The sequence below is a fragment of the Hyla sarda genome, chromosome 2, assembly GCF_029499605.1.
Source record: "Hyla sarda isolate aHylSar1 chromosome 2, aHylSar1.hap1, whole genome shotgun sequence".
NCBI classification, from domain to species: domain Eukaryota; kingdom Metazoa; phylum Chordata; class Amphibia; order Anura; family Hylidae; genus Hyla; species Hyla sarda.
In genome coordinates this window covers 92,916,164-92,932,130 of record NC_079190.1, presented here as the reverse complement: position 1 = coordinate 92,932,130, position 15,967 = coordinate 92,916,164, and the positions used below count along the sequence as shown (strand labels likewise).

At 42.2% G+C, this 15,967-nt stretch overlaps 1 protein-coding gene across 2 annotated transcripts in view; it reads left to right on the top strand.

Moving 5' to 3' along the window:
* DCTN2 (dynactin subunit 2) overlaps positions 1-15,688 on the top strand; it is a 39,286-nt gene extending 23,598 nt beyond the window's left edge. For both annotated transcript variants that reach the window (XM_056562561.1, XM_056562562.1), the window contains exons 5-14: positions 907-1,005; positions 3,339-3,499; positions 5,575-5,725; positions 6,163-6,228; positions 6,312-6,350; positions 10,351-10,428; positions 10,590-10,661; positions 10,929-11,031; positions 13,814-13,905; positions 15,051-15,688. In XM_056562561.1, the coding sequence (XP_056418536.1) occupies positions 907-1,005; positions 3,339-3,499; positions 5,575-5,725; positions 6,163-6,228; positions 6,312-6,350; positions 10,351-10,428; positions 10,590-10,661; positions 10,929-11,031; positions 13,814-13,905; positions 15,051-15,137 (948 nt within the window). In that variant the 3' untranslated portion in view covers positions 15,138-15,688. The remainder of the gene's footprint in view (positions 1-906; positions 1,006-3,338; positions 3,500-5,574; positions 5,726-6,162; positions 6,229-6,311; positions 6,351-10,350; positions 10,429-10,589; positions 10,662-10,928; positions 11,032-13,813; positions 13,906-15,050) is intronic.
* The last annotated feature ends 279 nt before the right edge of the window (positions 15,689-15,967 follow it).

The window sequence follows — 15,967 nt, the reverse complement described above, 5'->3', positions numbered from 1 at the left end:
TTTTACCATAAAGTGCACTGCGTAAAAACCAACCCCCCCCTCCCCAAAGTTGCAAAGCTGCAAAATTAAAGATGTCATTACAAAGCACAATTGTTAGCTCAAAAAACAAGCTATCATATGGGTCTATAGGTGAAAAAATTAGAGGTATGGATTTTAAAGGTATAGGAGAAAAAAACGAAAATGCAAAAATGAAAATTGGCCCGGTCCTTAAAGGGGTACTCTGGCCCTAGACATCTTATCCCCTATCCAAAGAACAGGGGATAAGATGTCTGACTGTGGGGGTCCTGCCGCTACGGACCCCCGCAATCTCTCCTGCAGCACCCCCTGCCATCAGCCTCACAGAGCGAAGGTCGCTCCGTGTCTGATGACTCGTGATGCAGGGGCCGGAGTATCGTGACGTTACGGCTCTGCCCCCTCGTGCAAGTCTGTGGGAGGGGGCGTTGCGGCCGTATGGTATCGTGAGTCATTAGACACGGAGCCATCTTCGCTCTGTGAGGCTGATGACAGGGGGTGCTACAGGAGAGACTGCGGTGGGACCCCTGTGATCAGACATCTTATCCCCTATCCTTTAGGATAGGGGATAAGATGTCTAGGGACGGAGTACCCCTTTAAAGCCAAAATGGGCTTCGTCCTTAAGGGGTTAAAAGTATGTTTATACAGTGTTGTCTTCTGACTTGACCATCAAGTTACAGGAGGTGTAATTTTATTTCCTTATAAAAAAAAATATTTTTAAACCTATACAATACAGAGTATCGTTTGAATAAAGCATATGTCATGACAATAATAATGAAATGTTACATGAAATCTGTGATTTTATTTCCAATATCCGAAGTGACTTTCAGTCTGTTCTTCCATTTGTTGCCTCATGTGGATAATCCATTTAAGTTGCATGTCTTTCTTGTGTAGCTGGGAGAAGGAATAGGACTGAAAGAAACCCCACAGCAGAAATATCAACGGCTTCTGCACGAAGTCCAGGAACTGACTCAAGAAGTGGAAAAAATCCAGGTAAGTGTCACATATTTTTCTGTAGAACTGGATTTCAATTTGTTGAGGAGCCAGAAAGTTCTGTACTAACAGCTCTGCTTATTTCAGTACACGTAAATAGTTTATTTTATACTGCAAATGTATCTACTACAGTAGCTCACTAGCATTATGTAAATGCATTGTAAAATTTAAAGCGTACCTGTCATATCTCACAAAAAAAATGTTATATGTTACTCAGTATCGCATCCTGATCATGTACATAAAATTTTTGTCTTTATCACCCATATTTCCCTACAAAATAAGATATTACAGCTCCTCAATGTCCTTTCAATCTTGTCAAAGGTAGGGGGTGTGTCCATCTTATGCCGAAACTGTGATGACCCCTCACTCTGCCTACAGCTTTTGCAAAACTACAACTAGCAGGCCTAGTTTTAACTGTCCAGGCATGCTTGGAGCTGTAGTTTTGCAACAGCTGGAGGCACATGTTTGGTACTCTGTCTTACAACAGTGTAGCTGCAGGCTGTCATCCTCCTGCAGCCTTGTCAATCAGCCATCTCTTGTCCATGACCCTTGGACACGCTTATGCTGCTGTGGTACTCATCAGTGTCCCAGGAGGTATGGGGACCCCTAGAGGTGGGATTTTCAAAGGCAGTTTTCTTTCATAAAATGTGAATTAAAAAAAAAAAAGTATATTAGAAAAACTATTATTTTGCCAAGATGTACAACATATAAAATGTCTTTATATCTGACAGTGCCCATTTAAGCATCACAACCGAAAGCACAAAGAGGCTTTCTACATTTCACTTTTTACTTAAATGGGCACTGTCACCAACCTTTTTTTTGGATATGTTGCAGTACTTATGTACTACAACATAACTGTAATATACTTTAATTATTTTAAAAAAAAATTAAAATAGTTTTATTTTATATTTGAAAACCGGCCACTAGGGGTCTCCCTCCTAGTGGCCAGCTGCAGCCTGCCGTGAAGTCACGCCGGGCAATCGGTCCTAATTCAGTAAGCCAATCAGCCTGCGCTTGCTCCCTGCCTGTCAATCAGCTGAGAGCACAGAGGATGCGTGCCCATTGGCTCCCTGGCCCGGCAGATGCTGCTGCTGCTGCTGCCTCATGACCCTGCACCCTTGCATTTTGGTAATTGCTTTTTGGGGTGGGTAAAGTGGCTTGAGCGGCGGCGAGGTGGGGGGAGGGGGGCTTCGTGGGTTGAGCCAGTTGCGCGGCGGGTTCGGGGTAGCAGCCGTAACAAAAAAATATTGGTTTCAACACAGGGTGCCTCCAGTTGTTTCACCACTACAACTCCCAGCATGCCCTGACAGCCAATAGATGTCAGGGCAAGCTGGGAGTTGTAGTGGTGAAACAGCTAGAGGCACCCTGTATAGATGAACTAAGGGTGGAAGTGTCGGCCCCAGCAGGCATCAGTGGCATCACGCCTGCTGGGGAAGTCTGCCTGGTAGTGAGCACACTACCAGGCAGACAAAAAGGCTTTTTTAATATAGTAAAAAAATATAATTAAAGGCAGGGAGGGGGTTAGGGATAGATGGGCAATAGGCAGGGACATAAATGTGGTCTTTCATGCTTTCCTTCTGCAAACAGTTCGCTTTGTTGTCTTCATAAGCCCAACTTCTTGTCTGGTCACTACACTCAAGCTGGGAAGACAACTCTATCTCCCTCCCACTTTACCTTCTTGATTGTAACCAATTCCACATAGTGGGAGGCAGATTGGCTGAATTACTGGCTAGAGTGTTCACAGGAACAGGAAGTCCCTTGAAGGATGTACACTAGAAAGGAAGTTGGGCAGAAGGAAAGCATGAAAGACCACAGAAAGGTAGTAAAATATATGTTAAATTATTGGACAGTTGGAACAAGTTTCATCTTTGGACATCCTCTTTAAAACACATACAAGGAAAGCAAAGTTAAAGGAGTAGTCTACTGAAAAGTATGTCCAGTCCGTTGTGCCTGGGCTGCAAAAAAAATAAAATAGAATCGAATCCTCAACTCACCTTCCTCCATTTCCTTGTAGCGCCGCTACAGCTGTTCGGTTCTCCAGTCTGGTCTTCTTTCTTCTTCCGTGTGCACTGATAACTGGCCGCAGCTATGTCCTGCCTTGGCCGGTGATAGGCTGAGCGCAGTGTGACGATCCGTGCACACGGAAGAAGAAAGAAGACCAGACTGGAGAACCGAACAGGTGTAGTGGCAAGTACAACAAACTGGACATACTTTTCAGTAGACTACTCCTTTTAAAGATTAAAATACTTTGACAAGTGTGTATGATACATATGTATATGTATAGAGAGAGCGATATTGATCAATATATATTTTCTTTCACTGTAACCAAACAGAGCACTGTTAAGGAATCTGTAGCTGAGGAGAAGCTGACTCCAGTTGCATTGGCTAAGCAGGTAGCAGCTTTAAAACAGCAGTTGGTGTCCAACCACTTAGAGAAGTTGTTAGGTCCTGATGCTGCTGTCAACCTGACCGATCCCGATGGAGCACTTGCAAAGTAAGTGAATCCCCTTTATGTCCTCAAATCTTCTTGATTGTGAGATTGTTTGAGCTGTGTTTTAAAGACGTTTTCAATCGATAAAAAATGTACCCCCCCCCCCCCCCCCCCCAAAAAAAAAAAAAAAAATGAGCCTCTGCACTACTAATTATCAGCCTCTGCACTCTACTGTACTATCCTGAGCCTGCCCGGGCTTCAAAAATAAACAAAATATCTCCCCTTCCTACGTTCCCCCGTTGCTCCGGTACCGGCCTCACAGTCCAGCGATGCAAACCTCATGCTGCTTCCTGGGGATGGGAACGTCACAGAGCAGTCAGCGTATCACCGGTTGCAGCGATGTCCCGACTCGTTCGGTGATAGGCTGAGCGCATAGTCATGTAAGAAGCCGGCCGGCTCCTTACATGACAATGCGCTCAGCCTATCACCGGCCGAGGTGGGACATCGCTGCAACCGGTGATACGCTGACGGCTCTGTGACGTTCCCATCCCCAGGAGGGAGGGACCGTGAGACCAGTTCCAGAGCCACGGGGAACATAGGAAGGGGAGTTAAAGCTTATTTTGTCAACCGATATTGCGGTATGGGAAAAATTCATATCGTGCAGGAAAAAAAATTTGGTATTCTGTATGAACCGGTATACCGCCCAGCACTGGTATCACCTATCCACAGGATAAGAGATGTGTCTGATCAAAGTGGGTCCAACCTTTGGGACCACTTGTGCTTGCGAGAACCGGGACCCGACTCTCACTGCTGAAGGATGCTGCAGATCAGCACATGCTCCCTTCATTCTTTGTGAAGCAGCAGAAGATAGCAGAGTGCTGTACTCTATAAATAGCTGAACACAGGGGGTCTAACCTCTGGTTCCTCCTGCTATCACAAGCCCTGTCTCTCGCTGCTGAGTAGAGCGGCGGGTCAGCATACATTCTCTATGGAGTCACAGGAGAAAGCCGCCTTGATTTATTTTTTGTAACCATTTAGTTCTTTCACTTTAGCTGCTAGCAGTCCACATAGGGATTTTTTGAATCTTACCTATTCATTTAATCCAAAGTGCAAGACCGAAGGAAAGATAACCAATTAAAAAATTCATGCCTTGTACTACACTGAAAGTATTTTGTTATATGGGTATTCTAGTTTCAAAATATTATTGCTTATCACTGGTGTTCAAACCCCCTGTGACCGCCAAACCAAAGCGAGAGGAAAAGTTAAAGGACAACTGTAGTGGTACACTTTTATATATGCCCGGGCCTAAAAAATAAACAAAATAAACTCCTACATACCTTCCTATGAGCCCCTGTTGGTCTGGCACAGGCCTCACGGTCCGGCAGTGCTGACGTCATTCCACTTCCTGGGGACGGGGACGCCGCAGAGCCGTCGGCATATCACCGGCCGTAGCGATGTCCCGCCCCGGTCTGTGATAGGCTGAGCCCACTGTCATGTAGGAAGCCGGCCAGAGCTTCCCCGGGCACAGGCATATATAAAACGGTACCACTACAGTTGTCCTTTAATTTAAAGCTTCCCTCCATGTCTCCCTTGTTGCTGAACAGGACAGATTTTATAGAAAGTCTATGGAGCCCATCCTGTGCAGCAAGTTAGACTGGGAAAGAAGGTTGGGTGTGGTATGTCATCTTGGCTCCATTCACTTAATGGGAACTTAACTGCAGAACCACTCCCAAACTGGAGACAGACGGAGAGCGGTTTTTGAAAGAAAGTAGCTGTGTTTTTTTATTCCTGGATAACCCCTTTAACCGAACTCTTCTCCTGCCTCGCTTTGGCAATTGGTGGGGGTCTTAACACCCAGACCCCAATTGATCAAAACTTTTTAAAATAAACTTGGGATCTGTTAACAATCTAATCTCTGTAATGACCATCCCTATTCCCTGTTAATTCCTAACAATAGAAGCAGTGACTGTAACCTGAGATAAGCAGATCTTTGAGCATCTAGTAACCACTTCTTTCCCAGGGCTGAGTATGTGTGTTAGTGTAGGAATTGAGTGAGATACCAGTCAGTTTGTCATTTAGTTATCTTATGTCTCTGGTTGCTCTTTTGTTGTTGATAAACCTATTAATTCCCTCCTTAGGCGTTTACTTACCCAATTGGATGCTGCTAAAACTAGAAAGAGTCCAGAAGGGAAAAGCCCAGCAAAGGGTTCCGTCCAAGATGCCGAAGGTTTAGTGACCTATGAATTGCACTGCCGTCCTGAACAGAACAAGTTTTCCCAGGCCGCAAAGGTGCGTAGTGGAAGGTAGCACAACAGAGTTGTTTGTTTCTTCTATTCTTGAAGACATGCAGAGACGTTACATACTGTAAGCAGGCGCGTTTTGAAACACACCTGCTTGTAGTGTGGAAGATCCCTGCCTGTGGTCTCCAAGAATAAAGGACAACTTCTACTTTACGTCATGTCATTTGGAGTTAATTTTTATGTGCTAAGCACCGCAAGATTGCCTATCCGGAGATGCCTGCTGTTGTACTGCATATTGTGGTTGGTGCAGAGCCTTTGCCTGCGCTTTTCTGGTGGTGCCAGTCTTTTCTCTTATTGGATTGTTTGTTTCTTTGGGGCGGTGTTTTTAAACAACTAAAATATTTTCTTTTATAAATATGCGGATAAACTATAATTTACCCTTTAATTTAAAGACATCTGACAAATGTCCTTATTGCTGCAATGCAGATAGCTGAGCTTGAGAAGAGACTGGGTGAGCTGGAAGCTGCCGTGCGCTTTGATCAGGATACGCAGGTATGTTGTAGGCCTCTGGAGTCATCTCTATTATACTTTTTTGCAATCAATAAACCTTTACAGACACCCCCTTTTTTTTACAGAATCCCCTCACTGTCGGATTACAAGGATCAAATCTGATGGTGAGTACAACTAACCCAGAATCAGATGTGTATGTAGATTTTATCTCTATAATCATCATGTATCTTTAAAGGGGTATTCCAGGCAAAAACTTTTTTTATATATATCAACTGGCTCCGGAAAGTTAAACAGATTTGTAAATTACGTATTATAAACAAAATGGAGAGGCTCCTGTCTATCTGACAATCACCGAGGACCCGAGCAACCCAACATACACCTATACCCACGGTGTATAAAAATAGGATCAATATGGAAGAAATAATAAATGGGGCTCAAGGGTCAAAGATATCTAGTTTAATTAATAAGTATTTATTAATATAAAATGTAAAAAAAGAACCAAATAGGGATGTACAGGGCCCTTGTACCTCCCTAATTAATTACATAACAATAAAATATAATAATCCCAATATAAAAACTAATAACAACTATAAAATTGATATGCAATTTGAGCCTGTAATATCAGTATAAAGATATAAAGATCTCCTGATCTTGAGGAACAGCACAGTATAAATGTTCATTCAAAAAACACTTGTTTCCGGAGATCTTCAATATAGAAAATATAGTAAAATGTATCCGCTTGCAAGTAATCAATTGATGCGGTAGTGCTGTATCCGTCCAAATCTTGGCAACTAATTACACCAACACAGTGATACAATGTGGCACTTTGTGAACAGTGGACAGTCATTCAAAATCACTCTTTAAGCATTTCTGCGTATGACATACATCAAAGAAGCCAGTTGGTAGTACATTGCATATAATGCTCACCACTCCGAAATGTCACGGATCTCCCTTCAGTATGGTCCTGGGGGCCGGCTGTCAAGCGTCGTATGGCCGGTGCCTTGCCTCTATCAGGGATCGTGCTGCTGGAGTCTCGGCCAACTCCTAAGATCGCAGCACTCGGTGGTGGGCACCGTTTGGGGGACTGCAGCGCTGTCAAGCGGAGTCCCTTGGTCTGGCCAACTTGAAATGATGGTGGTCTATAGACCTCAAGTCCTTATTGCAGATGGTCCGATTGGCTTCTCACTGGTAATTTTTATATGCGATAAGCAGAGTGAATAACCCGGCGGCGTTCCTCGTGCAAAGTTCGCGCGCTCGGGAGATGGTTCACTGTGATGAATGCCTTGGATCTGGCGAATGATTGCTTATTCTCTCAGAAGAGTGTTCTTTAATAACAGGCTCAATATCGCAATGTCTGAATTGCTGGACGCGTTTCAAAACCTTCCTCGGTTTTTTCTTCAGCAGCGGAACGTGTGAATTACAACAAACTAATGGTTTATATATCATAAATCACGCCCCTTCCTAATGACCTAACTGATGACCTCACATCCTGAACAAAAAATCTATTAATTACCATTGTGGACACTATCCAAATATAAAAAGAAGAAGTAAATAGATAAACACTATTTTAAGCTCATCTGTGAACATATCAACATTTTTATACAAACTATATAACATCATAATTTATATATACTACATATATAATTAAAAGACATAAAGGAAAAAAAGGAAAAAAAGCTGTTAATACTATTCAATACCAGTAAGACACTGGAACTGACACTGAAATAACATAATATCTAATTGTGAAAAGGGAATAATATATATGTAAACGAATATGTATAAAAAATATATATAGAATAAAAATAAAAATAGAATATACAATAATAAAAAATAATGAAAATGTGTAAAACATATATGTATATCCATATATATACACAGAAAAAATATTATTTTATTTTTTTAATATTTTTATTATTTTTTCTGTGTATATATATGGATATACATATATGTTTTACACATTTTCATTATTTTTTATTATTGTATATTCTATTTTTATTTTTATTCTATATATATTTTTTATACATATTCGTTTACATATATATTATTCCCTTTTCACAATTAGATATTATGTTATTTCAGTGTCAGTTCCAGTGTCTTACTGGTATTGAATAGTATTAACAGCTTTTTTTCCTTTTTTTCCTTTATGTCTTTTAATTATATATGTAGTATATATAAATTATGATGTTATATAGTTTGTATAAAAATGTTGATATGTTCACAGATGAGCTTAAAATAGTGTTTATCTATTTACTTCTTCTTTTTATATTTGGATAGTGTCCACAATGGTAATTAATAGATTTTTTGTTCAGGATGTGAGGTCATCAGTTAGGTCATTAGGAAGGGGCGTGATTTATGATATATAAACCATTAGTTTGTTGTAATTCACACGTTCCGCTGCTGAAGAAAAAACCGAGGAAGGTTTTGAAACGCGTCCAGCAATTCAGACATTGCGATATTGAGCCTGTTATTAAAGAACACTCTTCTGAGAGAATAAGCAATCATTCGCCAGATCCAAGGCATTCATCACAGTGAACCATCTCCCGAGCGCGCGAACTTTGCACGAGGAACGCCGCCGGGTTATTCACTCTGCTTATCGCATATAAAAATTACCAGTGAGAAGCCAATCGGACCATCTGCAATAAGGACTTGAGGTCTATAGACCACCATCATTTCAAGTTGGCCAGACCAAGGGACTCCGCTTGACAGCGCTGCAGTCCCCCAAACGGTGCCCACCACCGAGTGCTGCGATCTTAGGAGTTGGCCGAGACTCCAGCAGCACGATCCCTGATAGAGGCAAGGCACCGGCCATACGACGCTTGACAGCCGGCCCCCAGGACCATACTGAAGGGAGATCCGTGACATTTCGGAGTGGTGAGCATTATATGCAATGTACTACCAACTGGCTTCTTTGATGTATGTCATACGCAGAAATGCTTAAAGAGTGATTTTGAATGACTGTCCACTGTTCACAAAGTGCCACATTGTATCACTGTGTTGGTGTAATTAGTTGCCAAGATTTGGACGGATACAGCACTACCGCATCAATTGATTACTTGCAAGCGGATACATTTTACTATATTTTCTATATTGAAGATCTCCGGAAACAAGTGTTTTTTGAATGAACATTTATACTGTGCTGTTCCTCAAGATCAGGAGATCTTTATATCTTTATACTGATATTACAGGCTCAAATTGCATATCAATTTTATAGTTGTTATTAGTTTTTATATTGGGATTATTATATTTTATTGTTATGTAATTAATTAGGGAGGTACAAGGGCCCTGTACATCCCTATTTGGTTCTTTTTTTACATTTTATATTAATAAATACTTATTAATTAAACTAGATATCTTTGACCCTTGAGCCCCATTTATTATTTCTTCCAGATTTGTAAATTACTTCTATTAAAAAATCTTAATCCTTCCAATAGTTATTAGCTTCTGAAATTTTCTGTTTAACTGCTCAATGATGATGTCACGTCCCGGGAGCTGTGCAGTTCCTATGGGGATATTTTCCCATCATGCACAGCTCCCGGGATGTGACATCATCAGAGAGCAGTTAGACAGAAAACAACAACTCAACTTCAGAAGCTAATTTACAAATCTGTTTAACTTTCTGGAGCCAGTTGATATATAAAAAAATTTTTTTGCCTGTAATACCCCTTTAAGTATAGTTTTTAAGTTGCTGATGCATGTTTGATACAAATCACTCCAGCCCACTGTGTAATTGTATGACTGGACTCTGCTATGATGGCAAATGTTGGGGATGGGAAGTGAAGGACGTGTCTGATTTCAACATAACATACTTCACTTTTCTGTGTGAGAAAATCCAGTACTTGGGATGTCGTGCCATGGCTTATTTGCCATAAACCTGGCTTAGTTTTTGTTGGGAGGAACATCTGACAGCCCAGTGTTTTCAATGAACTGCTGTATTAAATTTTGGGTTAGTTTGAGAATCACAGGAATATTACTGTATATTGGCCCAGAAAAATGACAAAAGACCTAGGTATATTTGGTGTATATGCTATATGTCAAACTAAGGGTTCAAACGTGATTTGTTCAAAATTCTACATTGTATTATATTTTTGTTTTTCTTTTAACATATTATACGCCTTGTACTGCTGTTTAATGCAAACTCCATAACTTTACATTCTGTCTTCTCAGGACACTGTAGAAATCCTGCAAGCTAAAGTGAATATGTTAGATGTGGCGTCGCTTGATCAAGTGGAAGCAAGGCTACAGGTAACACTAGTAACATAAAGCCTTTCATGAGAATTGAGGAAATAGGTGCAAATAAAGGAACTTGATCCCCGAAAAGAGTCCTGCTTGTATTTGTGTAATGTTTTAGTTCCTTGTTTTTATAATGTCACTCTTAGAATATTTATCTGAATTTTGTTCCACAGAGTGTCCTGGGAAAGATGAATGAAATTGCAAAGAACAAGGCCGCTATTGAGGACGCTGACACAGAGAGCAAGGTAATGCTTCTAAATGTCCTGGACAGGAGAGGAGTAGCGAGTGCACATACTGTAGCTGTTATTTGAGGGATGTTTATATAAGGAGGGTAGGATCTTCTGGCACCACACCCTCAAACATACAGTGCACAACCGTGTATATTGATTCAGTGTGTCAGCATGTGCATAGTCTACAGTCTAGTGTATTGGGGATAGAGTGCTCAGACTGTATGAAAAAAACCTTGTTTCTAACTTTAAAGTTTATTAAACTCATAACTGTGTTCTGTCCAGGTGCATCAGCTCTACGACACTGTTCAGAAGTGGGATTCCATGTCTGGGACTCTCCCCCAGGTTGTTCAGAGACTGATGACATTAAAGCAGCTTCATGAGCAAGGTAATGCATTGCTACTTGGCATCAAAAGTCTTGTCATTTAAAAGTTGTGCAGGCACATTATTTACCCAAAACGATGAAGGTGCTGTATCGGCAGGATAGAACAGTTTTGCTAGATTTTTGGATATTTTATTTCATTTATATAGTGAAAATACTGTCCTGTACACTGACTGGACAGTCATTCTGAGCTCTATATATTATAAGTGAATCATCAGATGAAATAGATACTCTCCTTGTGGTACCTGGGGTTCCTCTTCCAGCACACTGCATCAGAATGGAGAATGCCGGCAGATACTGGATAATAAAATAAACAGCTTTTCCCACCCACTTCATTGACTTCGATATCTACATGAGTCTGTATTGTCTATGTCCATAGCTTACCCCATTTAGCCAGTGAGGAAAAGCATTAATCATGATGACATGAGTTGCTATTAGAGATGAGCGAATTTACAGTAAATTCGATTCGTCACGAACTTCTCGGCTCGGCAGTTGATGCCTTATCCTGCATTAATTAGTTCAGCTTTCAGGTGCTCCGGTGGGCTGGAAAAGGTGGATACAGTCCTAGGAAAGAGTCTCCTAGGACTGTATCCACCTTTTCCAGCCCACGGCAGCACCTGAAAGCTGAACTCATTTATGCAGGAAAAGTCATCAACTGCCGAGCCGAGAAGTTCGTGACGAATCAAATTTACTGTAAATTCGCTCATCTCTAGTTGCTATGATGTCTGCCAAGTACATCTGCCAGCTCCTGATGCCACACTGTTATATAGAAAGAAATAACTACAAATGTGAAAAGAACACTGTTCCCAACCAAAATCTGTACATAATGACAACCCAAATATAAGTATGGCTGTTTTTATGGGTTCTGTTCCATACTGGTGTTCGTATATTTGGGTTTTCATTATGTACCTATTTTGAATGGGAACTTTTTTTTTTTTCATGTTCGTGATTACTACTACTTTTTTCTATATAACATTGTGGCATCAGTACTTTTATATTTATACCTTACTTTATTGTTGTTAGTGGCACAGTACGGTGTTATTTTTGTATTTATGTATTTACTCACCTTTTTATATACAGTGATCCCGCAACTTACAATGGCCTCAACATACAATAGTTTCAACATACAATGTTTTTTTCTGGACCATTGTAACTTGAAACCAGACTCTACATACAATGTACAGACAGTCCAGATCTGTGAAACCTGTCCCAACTGGAGGAACTGACCAATCAGAATGGGCATTTCACTGGTAAATCACCTGTTTTACTGAGGTGCAAGCACTGACTGGCTGTCTGGTAGCGCCCCCTACAGTACAGGGAGGAACTACAAGTTCTGTACTACTCCTTACCTGTGCCATTTGGGACACCGTGTGTACTGTGTAGGACCCTGAAGAAGCTCCTGTCCTCTACTTAAAGGAGTAGTTCAGTGGTGAACAACTTATCCCCTATCCTAAGGCCCCCTGCGATCTGTACGGAGCACCGACAGCCCGCGGGAAGGGGGCGTGTCGACCTCCGCACGAAGCGGCGGCCGACACGCCCCCTCAATACAACTCTATGGCAGAGCCGAAGCGCTGCCTTCGGCAATCTCCGGCTCTGCCTTAGAGATGTATTGAGGGGGGCGTGTCGGCCGCCGCTTCGTGCGGAGGTCAACACCCTCTATCTGGCCGGAGAGCCTGGCCCCCGTACAGAGAGATTGCAGGGGGCCCCAGTGGTCGGACCCCCCGCGATTTCAAACTTATCCCCTATCCTTAGGATAGGGGATAAGTTTTTCTCCACTGGACAACCCCTTTAAACCATTGTTTCCCAACCAACCTCCAGCTGTTGCAAAACTACAACTCCCAGCATGCCGGGACAGCCAACGGCTGTCCGGGCATGCTGGGAGTTGTAGTTGTGCAACAGCTGGAGGCACCCTGGTTGGGAAACACTGACATAGACAGTGATTTACAGTTTCCAGCAGCTTTTTCTTTCATATGTAAGTATTTGTTTTATCTGTTTTAGTTATCTACTTATTTTTCTTTATTCCTCACATTTTCCTATTTTTTGGGTGACATTTTGGGGCTTCAGAACCAATTACCAGGTTTCCATAGTTCTGGTCTCAACATACAATGGTTTCAACATACAATGGTTTTCCCAGAACCAATTAATATTGTAACTTGAGGGATCACTGTATTACATTCAGGGTCTGCTTATAGCTTGTCATTCTGAATAGATCTAAAATAAGATTTAGAATTGTTTGTCCTCTTCCATATTAGCATATACAGTGTAACAGAGCAGGAAGGTGGCAGCGTGTAAACTTGTAGTGGATTTGTGGGTTACTGCAGCTCATCACTAATTAATTTCCACTGACCACTACACAATGTACATCTCTTGTCTGCTTCAGTGGTGTGTCGGATGTCAGCACCCCACAAATGGGATTTTGATGACCTACCTTACAGATAAGTTAATCAATAAATATTTTGCCTATAGAACCTTTTCAAGCTTTTCATTGTAGCCGTCACCATCAGCCATACCCAGGAGTGTAAGGCAGCCACCATTAGTCATTGTTGAGTCTGTGAGCTCAGTTTATCGATTCCTTTGTCTACAGGTAGGTTTACACTGAGTAATAAAAGTCCAGTCAGTCTAAGCAGTAAAGGAGGCTTCGCCTGACTCTACAACTTTGTGCAGACATTTGCAGGAAATAATTTAGACAAAATATAGGAACATATTTTCAATTACTGTTTAACAATGTTTGTATCTCTGTAGTGTAAACAGTTAAATATTCATGGGGACATTCCTGTGTTTTTTTCAGCTATGCAGTTTGGGCAGCTGCTCACCCATCTGGACACTACTCAGCAGATGATTTCCAACTCCCTGAAGGACAACACCACCGCTCTGGCCATGGTACATAATCCATTCTTCATTCCTATTATATCTATTCTACTTCCAGGAAGTTTCTAACTAAAAATGTCTCCTTAAGAATCGTACAACTTAGCAGAGTTTCCCAAGTGTATCTAATTTCTGGCTACTAAGAGCAGATCCGCTAGTTTATTTGTAACCGTGTAGCATTTACCGTATATACTCGAGTATAAGCCGAGTTTTTCAGCACGATTTTTCATGCTGAAAACACCCCCCTCAGCTTATACTCGAGTGAACTCTCCGCCCTCAGTGGTCTTCAACCTGCGGACCTCCAGATGTTTCAAAACTACAACTCCCAGCAAGCCCGGAAACATCTGGATGTCCGCAGGTTGAAGACCACTGCGGCCTTCGTCATCATCCAGACCCCCCCCCCCCCCCCTTTAGTTTTGTACCCTCCTCCCCTCGGCGGGACGTTAGGGTGAGCTGGTCCGGGCCATCTGTGCTGCAGGACCGTGCAGTGGGGAGGGATTCTCTGCGGTTCGGGCCCGGAATAGTGACGTTGCCTTGATGACGACGCAGAGGGACGTTCATGAGCAACGGTCCCTGCAGCACAGATGGCCCTAACGTCTCGCTGAGCGGAGGTGAGTACAAAACTAAAGGGGGGGGGGGGGGGGTCTGGATGATGTCGAAGGCCGCAGTGGTCTTCAACCTGCGGACCTCCAGATGTTTCAAAACTACAACTCCCAGCATGCCCGGACAGCCGATGGCTGTCCGAGCATGCTGGGAGTTGTAGTTTTGGAACATCTGGAAGTCTGCAGGTTGAAGACCACTGTAATCAGACATTGACAAGCGGTGATGATGAGGGGTGGGGGGCTGATGACAGGTGGTGATAATGAAGGGGGTGTGGGATGATGACAGGGTAATGATGAAGGGGGGGATGATGACAGGTTGATGATGATGAGGGTGTTAATGATGGGGGGTCTGGATGATGTATTTCCCACCCTAGGCTTATAGTCGAGTCAATAACTTTTCCTGGGTTTTTGGGGTGAAATTAGGGGCCTCGGCTTATATTCAGGTCGGCTTATACTCGAGTATATACAGTAATATCGTGGTGAAGATATAGATCCTGATAGAAGACCTACAGATGTGACCATGCAGGTGCCTGATCTCATTCCATTCATTTTCTGCAGGTCCAAAAGGCCATGAAGGAGAACCTAGCCACAGTGGAGGATAACTTCGCTAGCATCGACTCAAGAATAAAAAAGCTGGGCAAATAAGTCACACTTTATCCTTACAAGCCTCAATGCCGCAAGGTGCAAGAAATGAATTCCTGCAAACGCTGCACTAAGAAATTCCTCCAAGTTCTCTTTGCCTAATAAGGAAGAAAGTTTTACTATTGTGTAAATATATAGTCTTGTTATCCTCCAGTTTTACCCACTTCTTTGCTCTTTCCCTGGGTTATGCTTAGAGTGCTTGTCCTATATCTGGTCATGCAAGGGACAACCCAGCTGTGCTTTACCATGGGCCAAGCATTTTTCAAGGTGTTGCGTTTGCATGCTGGTACTTGTGATGCAGACTGGGAATGTCTGGGGAGGAGAGGACTTTCTTAGGCTTTTTATTTATATCTGTATGTCCTTATGCCCTCTGGTGCAGAATGCCCATCAAGGTTTATGTGAGCAAAGCACCTTGTCTGTTATAACAGCATTGCTGACTAGAGGGAACCTGTTCTACACTAACTGTCCTCTAATAAACATAAGTAAATTATAAGGATGAATATCATGACACTTGATAGGCTCTTTCTTACATAAAATAATCTTTATACAATGAGTGTCCTGTTTATGTGACATTTATTCTGGACCCTGTGTGTGACACAGCATGCGCAAGAGCACAACTTCATTTTGTAATGATTCTTGGACAGCGGGTCATCTCATCACAGAAATTCCATTTAATCCTGGGCTCATGTTCTCACACAAAAGTAAAATTTGCCTTTGGAAGCCATGGCCAGTCAAGCTTTATCTCTTGCAGCAATCACAGCTCTTGTAATACATGAATTACTTGAGTCAGCAGAGCAAAGTCACCATTATTCAGGACCCACTTAGAAATCCAT